General features: G+C 49.9%; 1 protein-coding gene across 1 annotated transcript in view; it reads right to left on the bottom strand.

The window, feature by feature from the left end:
- The window catches only part of Cda4 (chitin deacetylase Cda4), a 75,223-nt gene that overhangs the window by 9,444 nt on the left and 46,884 nt on the right, over positions 1-18,895 (bottom strand). The window contains exons 2-3 of the mRNA XM_077662981.1: positions 4,067-4,282; positions 2,768-3,104 (exon numbers count right to left, since the gene is read on the bottom strand). Coding sequence (XP_077519107.1) covers positions 2,768-3,104; positions 4,067-4,282 — 553 coding nt within the window. The remainder of the gene's footprint in view (positions 1-2,767; positions 3,105-4,066; positions 4,283-18,895) is intronic.

Raw genomic sequence — 18,895 nt, 5'->3', positions numbered from 1 at the left:
GAAGAAAAAATGGGCATGTGCAGGGCATATAATGCGTCGAGCAGGTTACTGATGGCTGCTTAAAGGGACACTGAGGAGAAATTGAAGTTGGCTTGTATCGATAGAATACCAGCTCCTGATCACAAAAACGCCGCTCTTACTGAAAACAAAGCTCTTGTAAGGTAGAAAATAGCAAGAACCAAAATACAGGTATCGCCGCCACAGGCCAATCTCGCAAGTACAAGCGTGGTGACGCCATAGGACAAGAGACGCCACCTTGGAGGAATTTTCCATCCAACTTGGTTCGCGAATCTCTGAGGCTAACAAAGGTAGGTTGCGCAGATCAATATTGAAGTAAGTTTTGTTTTAAAACCAATAGTGCACTTTTATCACACAAGGAAGGCAGGCAAAAGACAACCTGAATGTTGGAAGCAAAGAAAACGGATGCTTGGCGGCGCCACAGGCGGCTAGGAGAGTTTCGATTTGTTATAGCGCTTCGCGTCTATGAGCTTTGCGTGCCCCGTGGTTTTGTTTTTGACGCGCTTCGATTTACAAGCGCCGAACAGCAGAGGAACTCCAAGTGTCGCTTCAAGTGCTAGTTAACCTTTGAAGGAGCCTGTTAAGGCTTGTCAGATGATCGCCACGGTCGATGAAAAGCTATGATGGCACGATGGTCGGTGATCGTACAAGGCAGCACTTGTGTATTAGCACGCTTGCCCGGCGAGACATTCCCGGCTGTGTCAGTTAACTTCAAATTACTTAACGGAAATCGTTTATTAGGGACGGGAGACAAGGTACAAGGCAGTTTAGAAAAATTGCTGATGACCTAGGTCTTTTAGGCCAGGATATACCTAGCGAAAGCGCGGAGATCTCTGCATCAGAAGAGTGCATTCACTGGATGCGCCTTTATTGACGGTTGTAACCTGAGCCGTCGTGGCGGAGCGGCAGCGTTTCCGCCTCAAACACCGAAGGCCCTGGTTCGATTCAGAACCTCGGCACAGTACTTCTTTTCTTTTATTCAGCGAGTGGGCGGGGGGTTTCAGTGGCTCCCATGGATGCCGCCGCCGAATACGTTGGTTAGCGGTTAAGCGCAGGCTCTGTTAAGGCGCGTTTATGCTCCGGCGTAACACGCGCGCGCGCGCTGTACGGCGACGTCACGTCGGCCAAAGCGAGACCCTCTATACTCCAACTGCGCTCGACCGCCGACGCGTTCGGCGGCTTCGGCGCACTCTGACCTCTGACCGCACTGGCGGAGAGATTGGAGCATGTATCTATTTCGCGCCGAGTGCGCCAGCCGCCGCCGGCCCGGCCAGACTGATTTGGCTCCGCGGCGAGGTGCGCGTTATATTCAATAGCTGCGGCAGTTGGGCGGAGCTGTTCTTTTCGAGCTCGGCTATTTTAAATCCGTTCACAGTACATATCTGAAGGTACATGCATGTTGGCGAGAGAGCCAGATCCAGTGGACCCGTTGGATCTAGCGGAAGCCGTTGAAGCGTCGTGCGCCGGCTTTGGTTTCAAGCCGCCGACTTTAAACGCGACCGACGTCGAGCACCCATTTGTTTTTTGTGCCAAAAATAAATAACTTGGCCCTTGCAACCGTGGGAGACCTCGACGCTGCCTGCTGCGCCGTGCAAGGAATCACAATCCGTTGGCCCCAAAGCCCCGGCCAGCCTCCGATGGGCGCAAGGCGCCGACCTTGTCCTGGCCCCTTGCGACTCCCCGCACTGGGGTTATGATATTTAGTTTGCAACGGCTACTCTCTGAGAAAGGGAGAAACCACCCGCCGGCGCCTAACCTTACCGTGCTCCCTCAAAAACATCGCACGCTCTGTGGGGCTGAGGTCGCTGAAATGCAGGCCAGAGATTTTGCGAGAACTACGTCGTCGGGTTCGGGAACGGGATCCATCGTAACGCTGGCAAGACGCCGGTGCAAACGTAAACGAAGCGACGGTGGCGACCCCCGATAGATGCCTTCAACGTGCGGCGGCGGTAGCTTTCATTTCGGCAGCTGCTAGACCGCACCGCTGGCCGCTAGAAATCACGGAGTCTCCGTTTACGTCACGTTTCACGTCACTCCGTTCTGTGTCGTCATAAGAGTTCTCCGTGTCGTCAGAAGAGTTCTCGAGTTTGAATCGGAGCGGCGGGAAAAAAATTTTCAATTTCGAATCCAAATTTTCTTGAAATAAATGCACCTTTCGCTCCCGGACAAGCGTCAACAAAGCCATGAAATGCCGAACTATCAGATATTGCTAACAAAAAAAAATTGATAGGGTTCTCCTCAGTGTCCCTTTAAGGCTACGGAGTGGATTCTAAGACACTGAAAGTTTAGCAGGAGTCGAGAGAAGGTCAGGTTAACAGGTGAAGTTAGGAAGTTTGAGGGGTTAAAGTGGCCACTGTTGGATCACTGCAGGGTTAATTGAAGAATATATATATATATATATATATATATATATATATATATATATATATATATATATATATATATATATATATATATATATATATATATATATATATATATATATATATATATATATGAGAGGCATTTGTCCTACAAGAGGCCTAATTAGGCTGACGATAATAATTAAACGATGATGATGAACTCATCAGCGAACTTTTAAGGACTCACCAGCAGACTTTTAACCAAGGTTGTACACACATGCCGCAAGCTGTGCTCTAAGAAGCGCCTGGGAAATTACTCCGAGGGCAACCATGGCCAGGATAGTTTCGCCATGAGAATGCGCTACATGCTGCGCCCGAAGCGAGCAAAAGTGCGCATGCGCACTCACGTGACGCTCAGGGAGCCCATCTCGTTGCCGTCGGCGAACATCTTCTGCGCGTAGAAGTAGCTGGTGTACTCGTGCGAGAGGAAGAAGGTGGCGCGGATGGGGCAGCCGTTGGGGTTCTTGCGCTGCTCCTTGTTGAGCAGCGACCGGTAGTGCGGGTAGTTCATGTTGTTCAGCGCCCCGTCGAACGACATGAGGATCATCTGGGGCACGTCCTTGGGCTCCAGGTCTCCGGGGATGAGCGTCCCGTCGGTGCTGCAGAAGCACTCGGGCAGCGTGCATGTCGACGGGTCGCACTTGGGCGCCACCTCGGGGTCGGGCGGCGGCCGCTCGGTGGTCGCTGCAAAAGTGTGCAAAAGGGGCTCACGCTTTCAATTCGTCCTCATCTCAGCACGCACGCACGCACGCACGCACGCACGCACACACACACACACACACACACACACACACACACACACACACACACACACACACACACACACACACACACACACACACACACACACACACACATGCACATACATACATACATACATACATACATACATACATACATACATACATACATACATACATACATACATACATACATACATACATACATCCGCGGTGGCTGGGTGGTTATGGCGCTCGGCTGCCAGCCCGAAAGACGCGGGTTCGATCCCGGCCGCGGCGGTCGAATTTCGATGGAGGCGAAATTCTAGAGGCCCGTGTGCTGTGCAATGTCAGTGCACGTAAAAGAACCCCAGGTGGTCGAAATTTCCGGAGCCCTTCACTACGGCGTCCCTCATAGCCTGAGTCGCTTTGGGACGTTAACCCCCCCATAAACCATACATACATACATACATGCATACATACATACATACATACATACATACATGCATACATACATACATACATACATACATACATACATGCATACATACATGCATACATACATACGTACATACATACATACATACATACACACACACACACACACATACATACACACACACATACATACATACATACATACATACATACATACATACATACATACATACATACATACATACATACATACATACATACATACGTTGTAAGATGTACATTGATCTCGATACTGACATTCCTGCTTTCGCGTAGTGCTGAAAACTTTATAACAGCACTGAGAAATGCTATGCATTTCGAAGTTGCAGAAGAAGCAACCGTCAGCATCACAGGCGAAAACAGAGAACAAAATTAAAGCGAACTCAAAAACGTGACCGTTGCAGTCGCGTTCAGTGTGCAACAAATTAAGCGCGCATGCGCCGTACTCACTGCTCTCGACAGGACCGCAGGTGAGCTCCTTGTTCTTGAAGGTGCAGAACTTCTTGATGTCATCGAAGTAGAGCGAAGGCGGACATGTCTGGCTGAATGGGGTGCCTCCCGAGCAGATGTAGAAGCGCCGACAGGTCTCCGGGTCGGCGAACAGCCCGTCCGGGAACGGGCAATCGAAGTCATCGGACTGCGAGGCCCGTCGCACGCGTCCACCTCCTGCGAAGAAGACCCGCACACGGCGACTTGAGAAAACGCGCACGCACGCATTCATAGCTGTATTTGCATTCCTCTGCACGCTCGGAAAATCTGGTGCACCTCGTCTAATGGGCCACTACTGCTGCGTATTTCAAAGCAGAGTCAGGCTGGGATAGTGGGGTGAGTTGCTTTTCCTGTGTGTACCCTAGAGAATGAAGCATCAACTCGCCCAGCTACAAGTTTCACTTGAGGAATTGAATCTGGAATCTCCGTCACTCTGCCTGGTCCAGCAACAAGTTTCACTTGAGGAGTGAAATCTGGAATCTCTGTCACACCAACTAGTCTGGCGACAAGTTTCACTGGAATCTGGAATCTCCTTCGCACCAACTAGTCCAGCAGCAAGTCTTACTTGATGAATTGAATCTGGAATCTCCGTCGCACCAACTTGTCCAGCAACAAGTTTCACTTTGGGAATCGAATCTGGAACCTCCTTCGCACCAACTAGTCCAGCAACAATTAAGTACCACTTGGGGAATAGAGTCTGGAATCTCCGTCGCACCAGCTAGTCCAGCGACAAGTCTCACTTGGGGAATAGAGTCTGGAACCTCTGTCGCAGAACCGCCCATCGCCCATATCTAGCACTTTATATGGGATGAGTTATAGTGGAACTGAGGAAAGGGCTATCAAACATGTGGGGAAAAAAACGAACGCAATCATTATCGTCCACAACAGCCAGTTTTCACGAACGCGCGAAACAAAGGGACAAGCATTGCTCCTCCCCTTGTTGCTCTTATTTTAAGTGCGACAGAGCTGTCCTGGACTTAGTGTTTCATTGAAAACTTTTTCCCTGTCTCTTTCTTTCGGGCCATCTTGTGTCACTTTATGCTTGAGTTCAGGAGCACGGTCTGGGAGTGCTGCAGGTGCTCGTGAGCAGCTCAACTGCGCGCAGTCTGTCTCCGTATACCTGAGCTAATTGGGTCGCGTGGCGTTTAGGCGCCACGGACAGGTGCGCGCAGAGCTCGGGTTAAGCAAAGTGCAGCCCACTCGCGAACAGTCTATCCGCGCACGCCGCCATGACTTTCACACACACACTCATGCACTGCAGCAGCAGTCATACTCTTGTCTTCACAAAACGGCGCAGCGCCTGTGGAAGCCCGAGTTGGAGTGATCTAATAAGGAGTTGAATTGGAGGCCCGCTCAACCTATTCGCGCGTGTTCATTAGCTCTTGACTCTTGGTTCTCAAATTCCTTGACTGTCCTGGTTCACCAACGCATAAGTTCCGACCAAACGCTGTTTATCCTCGCCTTCGCGAATTCTGTGACTGTTCACGTGGTGCCAACTCTGTAGCTTTCACAGCGCTGCACAGTTCTCGTCGCCCGGACTGTGTGTACAGTGTCGCTTCCATATTTAGCCATGTGTCGCGCGGCCATTAGCAAAGCGCGCGAACAAAAGCGACGCGCGCTCCGCCACCGCCAGGGGTATATAACGCGGTGCAGAGAGCAAGCAGGGCGACTCGACGACAGCGGTAATGCCGCGATCTGCGTCTCTTCTCCGCGTGTTTGTCTGTGTACATCACGCGTGCCTCGGGGGCAGCGCCAGTCCATCTGGGTCATCCGGAGCAGGCGGCTTGCATTCGTCGGTGCTCCTTTCACCTCGCCCGCGGGGGGGAGGCCTCCGTTCCGAGATTCCTCCCCGGAATGGGGCTAATCACTGACGCTGCGCGCTTTCGTCCGTGCCTCGGTTCTTCGCCTCTTCGCCCCTTGATGTCTGTCGCCGGCGCGCCCAAGCTGTTGAACGAGAGAGCCAGACAGCCGCAGCGCTCATCGCGATGTTGTGGCTGAGACGCGGTGGCTCTTTCTAGCCCGAGTGAGCATGAACTGCGCGCGTTTAAAGAAACCTCTTAGTACTTACTAAGGAAACGCTGATAATGTCACATCACATGTATTGGAAGCTGCATAGGATCTTTGTGCAGAAGTAGAGAAGTTAGTGAATGTCCGTGAGTTTAGTAAACGGGCCTCCGGCGAACTTCCCCAGCAGGGCCTTATATAGAGGCTGTGGTAAATGAGGACGACTGTTCAGGGCAAAAAATATTGTGACTGTATATACGCGCTGGCGACAGCATATTGACAGTATATACTTGGTTATATGCTGGCGCAGGTTCCGTCGTGTTCGACGGGATTGAAGCATCTCTTTTTTTTTTTCCTTCCCTGCGAACGTCGAAGCTCGTTTGAATCATTGATTGATTGATTTAACTATCAAGGATGATGACGAAAGTTCTGACAAGGCTAGTCGCTGAGGGCAGCTTGGCGCAGTTTAAAAAAAAAAAAACTTGGCGTGGGTTTGACGGCGTGAAATAATTTATGTTCCGTAATGAACATTCAGACAGTAGCATTCTGTGTTTATATCGTTTAGACCGATAACGTGGAAAAGAGAGATGAGATAAAGTAGCCCAATAAAAAGACAGGAAACGTTTGCTACATGAACATCGCCTGGTATAACTGAATAACGACTATTTGGGAAACCTAACTACTTCAGGCGCTCCAAGGTTAACACGGGAGAAGAAGGAGCGAATTGGAAAGGTAAAATGAGGAAAACATTATTTGGTATTGGTAGGCAATGATTACCACACGTTTAAGAACGCTCATTAACCGTGACCTAGTTTCTGTCTTGCTTGTTTTTGCCTCACATGTTCATTATCTATCAGGTGTGTTATTTCTGTATTTCAGGTCAAAGACAAAGTACTTCAAGCTTACAATATCCACATTGTATGGAAAAAGATCCAGAGGCCTTAACACACAAGTTTAATGCAGTTAATTCTCACTTGACCTAATAGTTGCGTCAATAAGGAATGCTAACAAGCAGCTAGATAAATGGATACTTCAGAATGTGGCAATAAATAACAACCATTTACTACTACGTTCTCCAAAGGGTTACCAAGTTGTTGTAATGACTGTTTGTTAAAAGTTGTGTTTGATTCGAAAATATTTTGTGGAATTCAGCCTACAAACGGTTGCCTGGGGTTTGTAATGTCTAACGTGTAACATGGCTATTAATGAATTGTTCAGACGTTTAATGACCAATGTCAAAAGTTCCAGTCTTCTGATGCTGACGATGAAAGGGACATGTTCACTGTATACTGACAGGTGTTGGCGTGCGCTTTGCTAGATATGTACGCATATAGTATGATCCTGATCCTGCTGCTCTGACCCGCACAAAAGCATTGTTGTTTTGGTGGATAGAATGATAGTCATCGTAATTAACAATCGTCCGCACTAACTTCTACAATTCCACAAAGTCTAGTATCCTACAATTTTTTGTTCTTATATGTGCACGGACTCTGCGCAAACAGGATATATACCCTGCTGCATAAAAAAACCAACATGTTAGCAGTAATGTTATGCGATGTTACACTGCGAAGATACTGTCACTACTGCGCGGGCAAGCAAAAAAAAAAACGGGATTTTACACTCCTGTATTATAGACTGAACGGTTATGTACTGTTTCCGCACAGTGTTCTAAAAAACCTCGAGCAAGCACAAATCTCGTTCGTAGATGACAAGCACCTTCTCGCAATGGGACTACATCTCCCGTCGTTGAGCGAACGACAGAAATTCAATGACGTCGACACCTGTCACATTCACCATGTCCGCGGGGAATGACGCTGGGCCACAGATGATTCTCATGAAAAGAAACAAGGGCAGAACGGTTGCGCGCGTCCCGCCGGAGGCAGTGGTGCCTCGTTGTCGCCGCTTCCGCGCATAACTTGTCCCGGCCTCCGTATTTTAAACTCGTTATGCAAAGCGCACGAATTCCTGGCCCCCCGATGAGCAGGCATGCCAGGGCAGCTGCGCTACGCGGATAATGCGAAGGCAAACAAGGCGACCGACCAGCGGAGTGCGCTGAGGAGGACCTTTACTTTGGAAAAGAAATAAGAATGAAAGAAACGAATAGGAAGGAGCAGGCCGGCGGCTCATTGTTTTCTTACTGCCCGGTGCCGTGAGCCAGAACCGGTCCGTTGCATCCCATTGGAAGGTGGGCTGAGGAAGACACGAGGAGATGCGCAGCGCGGCGGTCGTGACGTATTCGTCGCTTGTCACTCGGAGGCAGGATTCCGCTGAGCCTCCCTTACTTTCGGAACCGTTGTTGAGAAGGAGCCGTCGTGTCACGTCTTGGGAGGAGCTGCCGCACTTCAATGCGAGGAAGACCGCGCTGGCTTTAGGGGCGTGCGCGGCGTCATGCGTTATAGATGCCTGCATCCGGTCAACCGGCGTGCTTGAAAAGGAGCAGTTCCAAAAGGGGATTTGTGCTCGTAATAGCACATGCCTCGAGTCGAAACAACTCCCTGACTGACTATTCTAGGACCGTACGGGGACAGGTGAAGTTAGGTGGCGGAAGTTAGGTGAAGGGTGGCCTAAAATGTCTCCGCCAAACAAAAACAAAAAAGGGTTCACGCAGTTCACTCAGAAAGATGGAATATGGCAGGCATTTGAAGAACCAGTATTCTGACCGGGACGCTATAGCTGTATGATTTCGAGTGTGCAGATGTGCAGCATGCTCTGAAAGTTTTCGTAACACAAAATCCACGAAAAGCCGATTTTCTTCGCAGCTATTATGCGTGCAGGCACAGGAACCGACAAGTGCGCACTCTGCACTTCTCCGTTCCATTCCTCAAATTCCATTCCTCACTATTATTATTATTCCATTCCTCATGCACTTCTCCGCATTTCCTCAAACTTAACTTGAGGAAATGCGTTTTCTCCGTGGCTTCCGTGTCCTGAAACTTCTGTGGAAAATCTATACCCCACAATAAGTGGAGGTGTCAGCTGAATCTATGAGAACACAAGGCCCGTAAGTATATATATATATATATATATATATATATATATATATATATATATATATATATATATATATATATATATATATATATATATATATATATATATATATATTGGGGGGGACAAACATACGAGTCTTGAAAATTTGGATAAAAAAGAAAGGTACAGCTAAAGACAGTCATTCGTGCGTTTGACTGTCTGTAGTGTTTCCAGGAATAAAGTAACCGCTGTACTGCACTGTTCAGCGAACCGCGTAGCTGGCCGTTTCTTCGGCTCCGATGTGGTACAGGGTAGAAGGTGGGAAGCCTTTCACTTTTAATCGCTATTTCTTTAACCTAACTTGAAGCGAAAGAAACATTACATTAACACGCCCGCATGGGGCGCTTTGATCTAGCCCAAGAAATAAGGCGTTTAGATGACAACTTAAATTTGGAGCTTCGGTTCAGACCTCCGGATCAAATAAAGTTCTTTGCAACCTTCCAACGAGAAAAGTTCATCGCAATTTTGATTCAAAAAGATGAACTTTACACGTCAGCATTGAGACTTAGCACGCCCCCCCCCCCCCCCCCCCCCCAACGAGGCAGCACTTGTTGTTTCTTGTTACAAATAAAAACGTGCGTCTTACAAGCAGTTTACAGGGGTGCTGTCTTTGATATAAAAATAAGGGAACCAGCTAGGTTGACTACAGTTCATTATTAATGGAAAAGACGTTGACCGATGGTGAAACCTGTCTCGAGGCATCTGGAAACTTGGTCCGTTAAAAAGACTTTAAATCTAAAAAGCACGTATTCCTGGGCTAGCTGACTCATAGTTATGCAAAATGAGGCTGGTCCAAAGTGAACGTACAATACACGCATTTCATGTACTGCTGCAGTCAAAAGTTTACTGGACACGACTCTGCGGAAAAGGTTTATTTTGGCGTAGTCCCGTAATCCAGCCTCCGCAAATGTATTAAGGTTAAGAAGACGTGCATCCTGTATCTGCTGGTAGCAGTACTACGCGGATGGATCACGAGGCAGAGCTACAATTTTTTTTTTCCGAGAACACGCGTCCCGTAAACTTTTGATCGTGGTGGTACCCCGTTCATCGCGTACCATGTGCGCGAGGTTGCGTTTCTTCTGAGTATGCATCGCGCGAGCTGCATAATGACAGCAACCTTTTCACGGTTATCATGGAAATCCAGGTCGCGAGGCGCGCATTATCGTGTCCCAATCACCACATTCCGCCTTGATCACAAGTCGATCCATCACTTTCCCCTTTGTATTCCCTCCTGATGTTTTGTACATGATTTCGACGCCGACAGTATTCCTCCATTCATAACACGCTCTTTGAAGGCTACACGGGGTTGCTTTTGTTGCTGGTGAAGGGTATGTGTAAGGTAAAAAAGGTGGGGGGGGGGGGGGTGGAGGGGGGCGTGTCCCTGAACCTGTCTCACCTCCCGTTGTTGATGCCGCGCAGTTCCACTCAGTTAATCTTTCATCGTCAGAAACCCGCACGCTCAGCTGGGAATGCCGGAGCGCACAAGTGATCGGGTTTGCCTTGGCTTCTTTGAGGCAAAGGTCAAGGATCTCCATTTTGCTTATCTTCATCCAACACCAAATAACGAGTCAGCGTACCTTCGTAAGAACAATTCGCGCGTCCGTTCCTACCTGTCGGCAGGTATTAGATGAACTTCTGGTTTCGAAGTGCTCAGACTCCAAGGGTTCTGCTCAGGCCGCTCGAATTGCTGAAGACGTACTGAGCACTTTAGGCGGGCTTCAAAAGCGATTTCAAGTTCGGAGCTATCATGGGATAGGCCTCGCATATTGTTGGTAGGTAAAAGACGTCAGACGTACCCGTCACTACGCTTCTGATCCTGAGGAATCGCACTAACAAAGGAAATAGGTTCCTGTTGAACTCGTCTTTGTTGCCATTTCGAGTGTTCAGTGGGGTCCCTTAAGATAGAGGGGAACAAAGGAATAATTACAATTATTACGAACCTTATAGTCCAGGCATGCGGCTGTAGAGACTAATCTAACAGCGCTAGCGCTAAATGTTCTCGGTCAATCTGGCCCTTTTAGTGTCGTCTGCTACATGTACTACTACTGGCTAGCCTAGATGGAGCAGTTTCCCCGTTGTGTGGAGGTTCAAGGTTCGAGTCCCGGACTAGGAGGAATTTTTCTTGACACTACGAAGACTTATAAGATACCTGCACATCTTTCCTTTGTAGTCGTATGTCTATTCTGAACATAGTCGTAATTCTAATTCAAATCCATCCAGCAAGTCGTCCTGATCGGAACGGCTCTGGCTGCTGCTTTCGCGCTTCGTCGAGTCCAGGGATTTGGAGCCGCTAAAGGTTTGCAACACGCAGCGCGCAAGCACTTGAAAATTTTTAAACTACAAGCCGGAAAACCATCGGGGCAGCTCGCGCACACTTTCGCTGGGCCGCAACAGGTGACCCATTCCGTGCGCAACACAAACCGTTTCCATCGGCAGTATAGCTCGCGTTCCCGGCCGGTGTGCAGCCAGGCTTCGTGATGGCGCGCTCGTCTTCACCTCGCCATTAGCGTGGGAGGCACGCGGCGTGATTCACCCCTCCCGAAGGCACGCGATCCTGCCCAGGCAGCGGCCCCTCTGTAATTGCCACGCGATCAGCCGCCGCGCTGCCGTGACGGGTGCCGGCGGAGGTATGCGCGTGCCCGGGGAGGGGGGTTAAGAGGCGACGCAAGACTGTTGTGTAGCAGTACGCGCCTCCGGGCCGTGTTCCTAAGAGGGTGGCGAAGACAACGGAGCGCGTATTAGGACGCGCGAGGGGAGAGAGGACGTTCTTTTGTTTCGTGGCGTCCGCGTTTTGCGAGGTTCCTCGGCGTTGAGAGCTCCTCTCTGTATTGACCTCGATGAATGCTGCGTGGCTGCGTCGTGAGCAGGATCCGACGCCCGCCCGTCAGTGACGCTGCTGTTTTCCTTGCTTGGGGGTCGCTCATTTAACTAGCCTTCGTTTATGAAGCTTTTTGACGTGCAAGATTAGTTAGCCATACTGCACGGAAAGAGGGGAGAGAGTATTGCAGGAACGTGTTATGCAGTGAGGTATATAGTCACTCATTCGGCTTTTAGTTTTGAGCCATTTGAGTTCTTCTTTAGGTCGTTAGCGGAAGGACGCCACTGGCTGCCTGGTGTTCGGGAACTAACGTCTCAAGGGATTTCATTGGTCAATCCAACCTTTGCGGGATATTTCATGCTTGTAGTTCTACGCGCATTAACGGCGGAAATCTGCGGCAAACGTTTATTCTACATTGCCTAGGCACGCTTGACAGTTTTGCAGGCTTTCTCGTACCAGTCTTTCTCATGTAAAACCGCCCGTGCGCAGCGTGATGTTAGTGTGCGTTGAATAATCCCTGTCGGTCGAAATTAATCCGGAATCATCCATCAAGCCGCATCTTATCCTTTTCCTTCTTCCGCTCCTTTCCTGTCTCGTTTCCCTGAAAGGCACGGCTGATGTCTCCACCAGAGGGAGACAGGTGTGTTTTTTTTTTCCTTCTTCGCGCCCATTTGTTTTTCAGTGCCTCTTTCAACAACATTTTCGTTGTACTGTCAGTTTTACGCAAAATGCGCAGTAGAAAGGCGTGATTGACTGTGGCAGCGTCACAGCTTAGAGTCACAGTAAAAACGCGAGTTTGTGACGAGCGCGCACGTAAAATGTGCTGGCAGTGAAACTTTTCTCAGTACAACCTCCTAAATCCTGGCCATCTGTGTGCATCTGCGGAGAGTGCGCAAAACCTCGGCCAGCTCTCGCAGTCACGGCGCCTTTAATTTTTCTTTCGCAAAGTACAAGAACGCTATCTTTTTAGGCGCCTAATGCTGCGATTAGAGCACCGAACCGGAATTATTTAAATAGTATTCGCGCCGTCTTGGTCTCTATGCGTCCCTAGTCTGTCCAGGGTTTAACTTCATACGCGAGATCGCACCAACACTCGCAGCTCGCTATTCCGCCCATGGCTGTGCGCCCGACCCGCAACTAAGGCTCCGCCAAACACTGCGCGCGCTGCGCCGACAAAGGAAGTCAGCTCGGCGCTGGACAGAGCTAGAGACGGGCGTTAACAGCGCAACGCCTGTGCACGGTTGTCCCTGCATGCGCTGGTCAGCCAAGTCTCGCCTTCGAGCACCACCGTCGGCCGGACAAAGGGCCTCTTCCGAGTTGCCCGGGAAACGAAGTTATATTTGCGAGGAAACCCTCGCGAGTATACGGCGCGACTGCCCCCCCACCTGCGCCACTATATACTGGCCTCTCAGGCTCTCGCGCCGCCAGAACCGCTCAGCGCTTGGGCGGCAGTTCCGCAAGGTTAACCCCTTGTCCCCTCGTCCGCCCATTGTCGCTTCGACCCGGGTCGAAGTCCGTGAGAGCTGCACAGCCGGTGCGCTCTTCCTCCTTCGTCCCTTCCGAACCGCCGCGAGAAGTTCCGCGACCCATTCAAGTCGATGCGCCCGCGCCCAAAGTGCCGCGGATAATAACGCAAAGAACAAAACAGAGGCAGTAGGAGGGGCGGCTCCTACTACTCAGCTGGCCCGATTTTCGCTTTCAACAGGAACACGTGTTACTTTCCAGCATTTTCCTCTTTCTTTCTTGCTCTCTCCGTCTCCATTAAGCGGTGAACCCGCGCGCCACGCCGTAGCAAATGGAAAATCTCTCGCGCAGTGGAACTGATGCGGACGGGTTCAGCATTCGCCTTCCCGCCCGCAGACAGCCAGCTGCTTTTCTTCTCCGATGGCGTCCGAGGATTTCGAACGCTTCTCAGAAAGCGCGCGTTTGGCTGTCATGTGGTTTCACGCTTATTGTTACGCGGCGCGCCATTGAATTGCCTATATCGTTCGTATTTGCTTTTGCGCGGGCGCATAGAGCGACGAGATGGTAGAATAGGCTTTTGGTGCGGGTCAAGTTTAAAAATGGCTGAGGAAACGCTGAAGGAAACTATGAAGCAGTGTAAACATGATGATGATGAAGTTTTGTGGCGCAAGGGTGTCTGTGGCTAAAGAGCGCCATGACTCAACGTTTATTCTTCTACTCAAGGTAGGGTCAAAGACCCATTTCCCTAGCATTTCACCCTAAAGAAGCCGGGCACCAGGCTGGGGAAAGCTTGTACCTACTGTATCAGCGGTGGATACCTGGCGGCACTGGGGATCGAACCCCGCACCTCCCGCATGCGAGACGGACGCTCAAACAACTTGGCCAGCCCTGCGGTTGAAAGCGTAAACAGTACATGTGCAGGGATAAACCACACCATTAGTTCAGAGATCTTAACTACACAACTACTGGCCAATAGGCCTGTTCGCCGCGCGAATCACATCTATCGTCAGAGGAAAAATATTGACCGCATCATATTCTATAACTGAGACACTATCGAAGCCGACGGGTGCTACAAATGCGCATTGCAGTTGTATCGTAAGTTGACAAACTTTGAAATTATGGTACACCCATGAGCAACAGCCGGTGACGTCACCGATGGCCCCTCCTATCTCCATATGCACCCTCTCATGATGGCGCTATAAGTGTTCGGCAGTTTACGGGGGTATTGAAGAAGTGAACTATACAGCGTAAGTAGTGACATGAACGGTGTTATGCGCAAACACACTTTGAAACAAACGGTTGAGCCCGTATACATTTGCTCATGGGTGCACCTGCGTACACGATATAGCGAAACGAAGCGAACAGCGAAGAAACGGTGGGCTCGTAGCGAAAATGTATCCTGACTGTAAATAGAGCGAAACAATACATACCGGAAACGATGGTACTTTGTTTCCGCGCTTTGTATACACCGCGTTTCTCTCTTATACTATAACGTAATGCGTGCAGGCGGCGCAGTTTCTCCTTTCACTCCCTCCTTTACCCTTCCCTTACGGCGCGGTTCAGGTGTCCAACGATATATGAGACAGATACTGCGCCATTTCCTCCCCCCCCCCCCCCAAAACCAATTATTATTATTATTATTACTATGCGGCAACAAGGCGCGAGTTGCATGCAAATGGAGTATAGTTAGGTTGATTTGATTCTAAGAGCACAATGGCAGCTTGACCAAGGTGCGCCTTGACTAATGTATTGTCTGCATGAGCTTGGAGCAAGGACCTTTTTTTCTTCATTCAGGCAATTAACCTTTGAGAAGCCGAGCACTAACAGCCGAGCAATATCCGAACATAATAATAATAATAATAATAATAATAATAATAATAATAATAATAATAATAATAATAATAATAATAATAATAATATTAATAATAATAATAATAATAATAATAATAATAATAATAGGTTTCGGGGAAAGGAAAAGGCGCAGTATCTGTCTCATATATCTTTGGACACCTGAATCGCGCCGTAAGGAAAGGGTTAAAGGAGGGAGTGAAAGAAGAAAAGAAGAGAGAGGTGCCGTAGTGGAGGGCTCCGGAATAATTTCGACCACCTGGGGTTCTTTAACGTGCACTGGTTGCAATAGCCGAACATATATGTTTGTACCCATTGGAAAACCACTGTGGCACTGGAGATCGAATCCCGAGCCTCTCGCACATTTGCGGACGCTGAAACCGCTGTGGGCCACCGCTGGTATCTAAGGGGGCAAGAAGCGTATGTTTACCGATGATATTTCTCACCACAGACATAAAGACAGTGTGCAATGTTTTTCCCATCTCCGTCATTTCGGATGGCATCGAACTCCGTCGCACGGGGCGCTTCACCCAGTCGCAACAGCGCGACTCGGAAGTCCGTGTTCGCGCTGCAGTGACGAAACCGCGCGCACGTGTATAAGCGGATAAGCGTCTTGTACCGAGCGCTCGCTCGCTTCTCTCTTGTATGCGCGCTTGGCAGCTGCTTAGCGTACTTGCTCCAGCCATTACTTCCCTTCGCGGCCGTTCTTTGTCGGAGTACAGTTGCGCAACGAGTGCGCTGCCGCCGACTGCATTGTGCGGCTGTCGCATTAGCTTGCCGCCCGTTCGGAGCGCCGCGGCCGTTCGTTCGTTCGTTCACCCAGAGAGATTCGCTTACGAAACGCAGCGCGCAGTCGTTGTAAGCATTAGGGGCTGCACCGACGGGGGCTTCAGAACGATTTGAACTGAAGAGGCTTAGTGTTTTACCTGTATTTCACTCTCTCTCTCACTCTCTGCGAGAGCTCGCAATGGAAAACAAGAAAGAACGGGAAATTGGAGGGACGCGGTGAAATCTAGAATTACCCGTGGGCCGCGCAAGCATGCACCGAAGACGAGAAGTGTATGTAAGAGCATACGGAAGTTATACGGAACAACAACAACAACAACAAAAAATTTACGTGGATAGTTTAGTTTCCTCCTTTTTTTTTTACGCGGGTTCGATCCCGGCCGCGGCGGTCGAATTTCGATGGAGGTGAAATTATTGAGGCCCGTGTGCTGTGCGATGTCAGTGCACGTTAAAGAACCCCATGTGGTCGAAATTCCCGGAGCCCTCCACTACGGCGTCTCTCATAGCCCGAGTTGCTGTGGGACGTTAAACCCTCATAAACCATAAACCATCCTTATTTTTTTTTATTGGATTCTCGTCTAGCACCAGAAGGAGAGCAGCGAAATTTTAGCCTAATTACGCTATGATCGGCGTCTTGTAGCAATGGGTGACCGAGATTGGCGTCAGGTGATTCCACGTGCCGAATCAAAAGATACAAAGAACGATCCACGGTTCGCTCCCGTCGGTGCTCATTTGCCCATCAATCACGGTATAGCCAGGCCTCCGGTTAAAAGAAAGGTTTAGCATAGCGCGATCGGCGATCCGCTACCGCTAACCGGTTCCTCGCGGCGACAGCCGCGCATGCGCAGATGGCTCCGCGGACAGCACTCCTGGCACTGCGCAGGCACAGCCGGGTCCCCACAGAGGCGGATCATGGTAGCGAATCGCGCATCGCTCTATGCTAAATCTCTCTAATACCACAAACCATTCTCACGAGCGACAAGCTTCGTGAATGAGTCTCCGGACTAAGTGGCGTCAGCTGCAGCTGTGCTGCGAGGTTCAAGTGAGGCAAATCTACCAGCATTCTCTTTTGTTTAGTTCTACTAAAGCTCAAGTTGGCTGAATATTCACCCTTAGCCTTAAAAAGAATCTATGATCGTTGGCACCCATGAACTACGCAGGAACATAGCACTGGAGGCCGCTATACCAACGCTTTCTTCGAGAGAACAGGGAGGAATAAAAGCAAGTCAGAGAACGCAGGAACTGAACGTAGCCTAACCCTGTGCGCCCAAAAGTCAGCGACGCGTGTCAGAGGCGATTGCATGACGACACTGCGGTAATTCGGAGCTCTGTTGCTCAGTCGACCGAGCACCTTTCGCACGCGAAACTTGGTTTAAAGAAAGAAGGAACGAACGAACGGCAAAAATAGAAGATGACAAGAAAGACGAAGAAAAACGAAAGAGTGAAAGAAAGAAACTATAAAGAGAGCCAAAAAACGAAGAAAAAAAACAAAAAAGAAATAAAGAAAAAACAAGGCGCCAAGAGGAGGACAGCGCTCTTTACGCGTGCAAGCATGCAGCGATATCCTCTATACGTTGCACGCACTCGCTGTAGTAAACGTTCGGTGTCCCCGTCGCGCCGCGCTCCAGATAAAACCATGCAGTGCCTTGAAAGCTCGAAGTAGCGACACCTCGCAGTCTCTATACGGTTAGGTCATAGCGCGCCGAATTTTCACAGCTGTTAGCTGACCACTACATACTTTGCAGGAGCCAGTCGCGCGCCCGTCCATCAGGAAAGCCGACGAAACGGCAGCCGTCTAGAGCTGTAGATCGATGGCCAAACTTAACAATACGAACAGCTTCGCAAGCTCAGCCTATAGCTCTAATCAGATGACGCTAGCTTTGTACCTTTCTCAGCGCTGCACAGTACTTTACGGGATCGAGTGAGTACACGCACGCATTTCGCTGCAGCAGCCGCGGCAAGCGCTCATGCTCGTCGAGCGCGATGCGTGGCGGGTCGCGTAAAACCGCTAGGTCACACCACTCGTCCACCCTTCGCTTGTTTGTTCTTACCTTCAGCTCCCCCCCCCCCCCCCCCCCCCTTTCAATCTGTTCATCAGTTTTTCTTTTTGTTTTTTTCGCGGTTCTCGGAGCTCCCGTGTGGACCGAAGGCGGGCAGACGACCCCGCCAATGAGGACGACACGCCGGGTCGGCCAGCTTAGGGCTACGCGCGGGACTCGTAAAATTGGCAGTTCCCGGGCGCGTGGCACTCGTTGAGCCATCCTGCCAAGCAAGAGCGCTCGGGTGAACGCTATACCCGTTGCATGCGCAGCTTAAGGGCGACGCCGCTTGCCTATTCATCCTGGCGCTGGTCAACTCACGCAGCCGTGACGACGCGAACGATAGAGAGTTTTAGTTTCACGTACGTAGAGGGTTCACGTACGCAAACGTGAGAAGTCTGCGTAGCCTGCACGCAGGTGGTTTGAAACCCTTATAGTTACACGTACGCGAAACACGCCGCGCATTACGCCTAGCGCAATCTACTAAGAAACACAGACACTGGTTGTAGCCTAAATCATCCAAGACAAGTATTTAAGCCAAGCCATTCATAGCGAGACCATTGCTATGACGACGACCAACGCTACTTCGTCAGGCTTAACAGCTGAAAAATCGCCCTTCTGTCTGAAAAACAAAAGCTATTTGTCGCTTGAAAACTTATGCGAGGGTAAGAATGGGCGAATCGAAGGCGAATACAACAGTTTAGAACACGATATCGCCTCGAGGGATTAGCGACGAAGCTGTTCTCGCCGTGAAGCGGCGGGCAGGGCGCCGCCATGTTTGTCAACGCTACGTACGCAAGC

Source organism: Amblyomma americanum, chromosome 4 (genome assembly GCF_052857255.1).
Source record: "Amblyomma americanum isolate KBUSLIRL-KWMA chromosome 4, ASM5285725v1, whole genome shotgun sequence".
Classification (NCBI taxonomy): Eukaryota; Metazoa; Arthropoda; class Arachnida; order Ixodida; family Ixodidae; genus Amblyomma; species Amblyomma americanum.
This window is presented reverse-complemented; position numbering and strand designations above follow the sequence as displayed.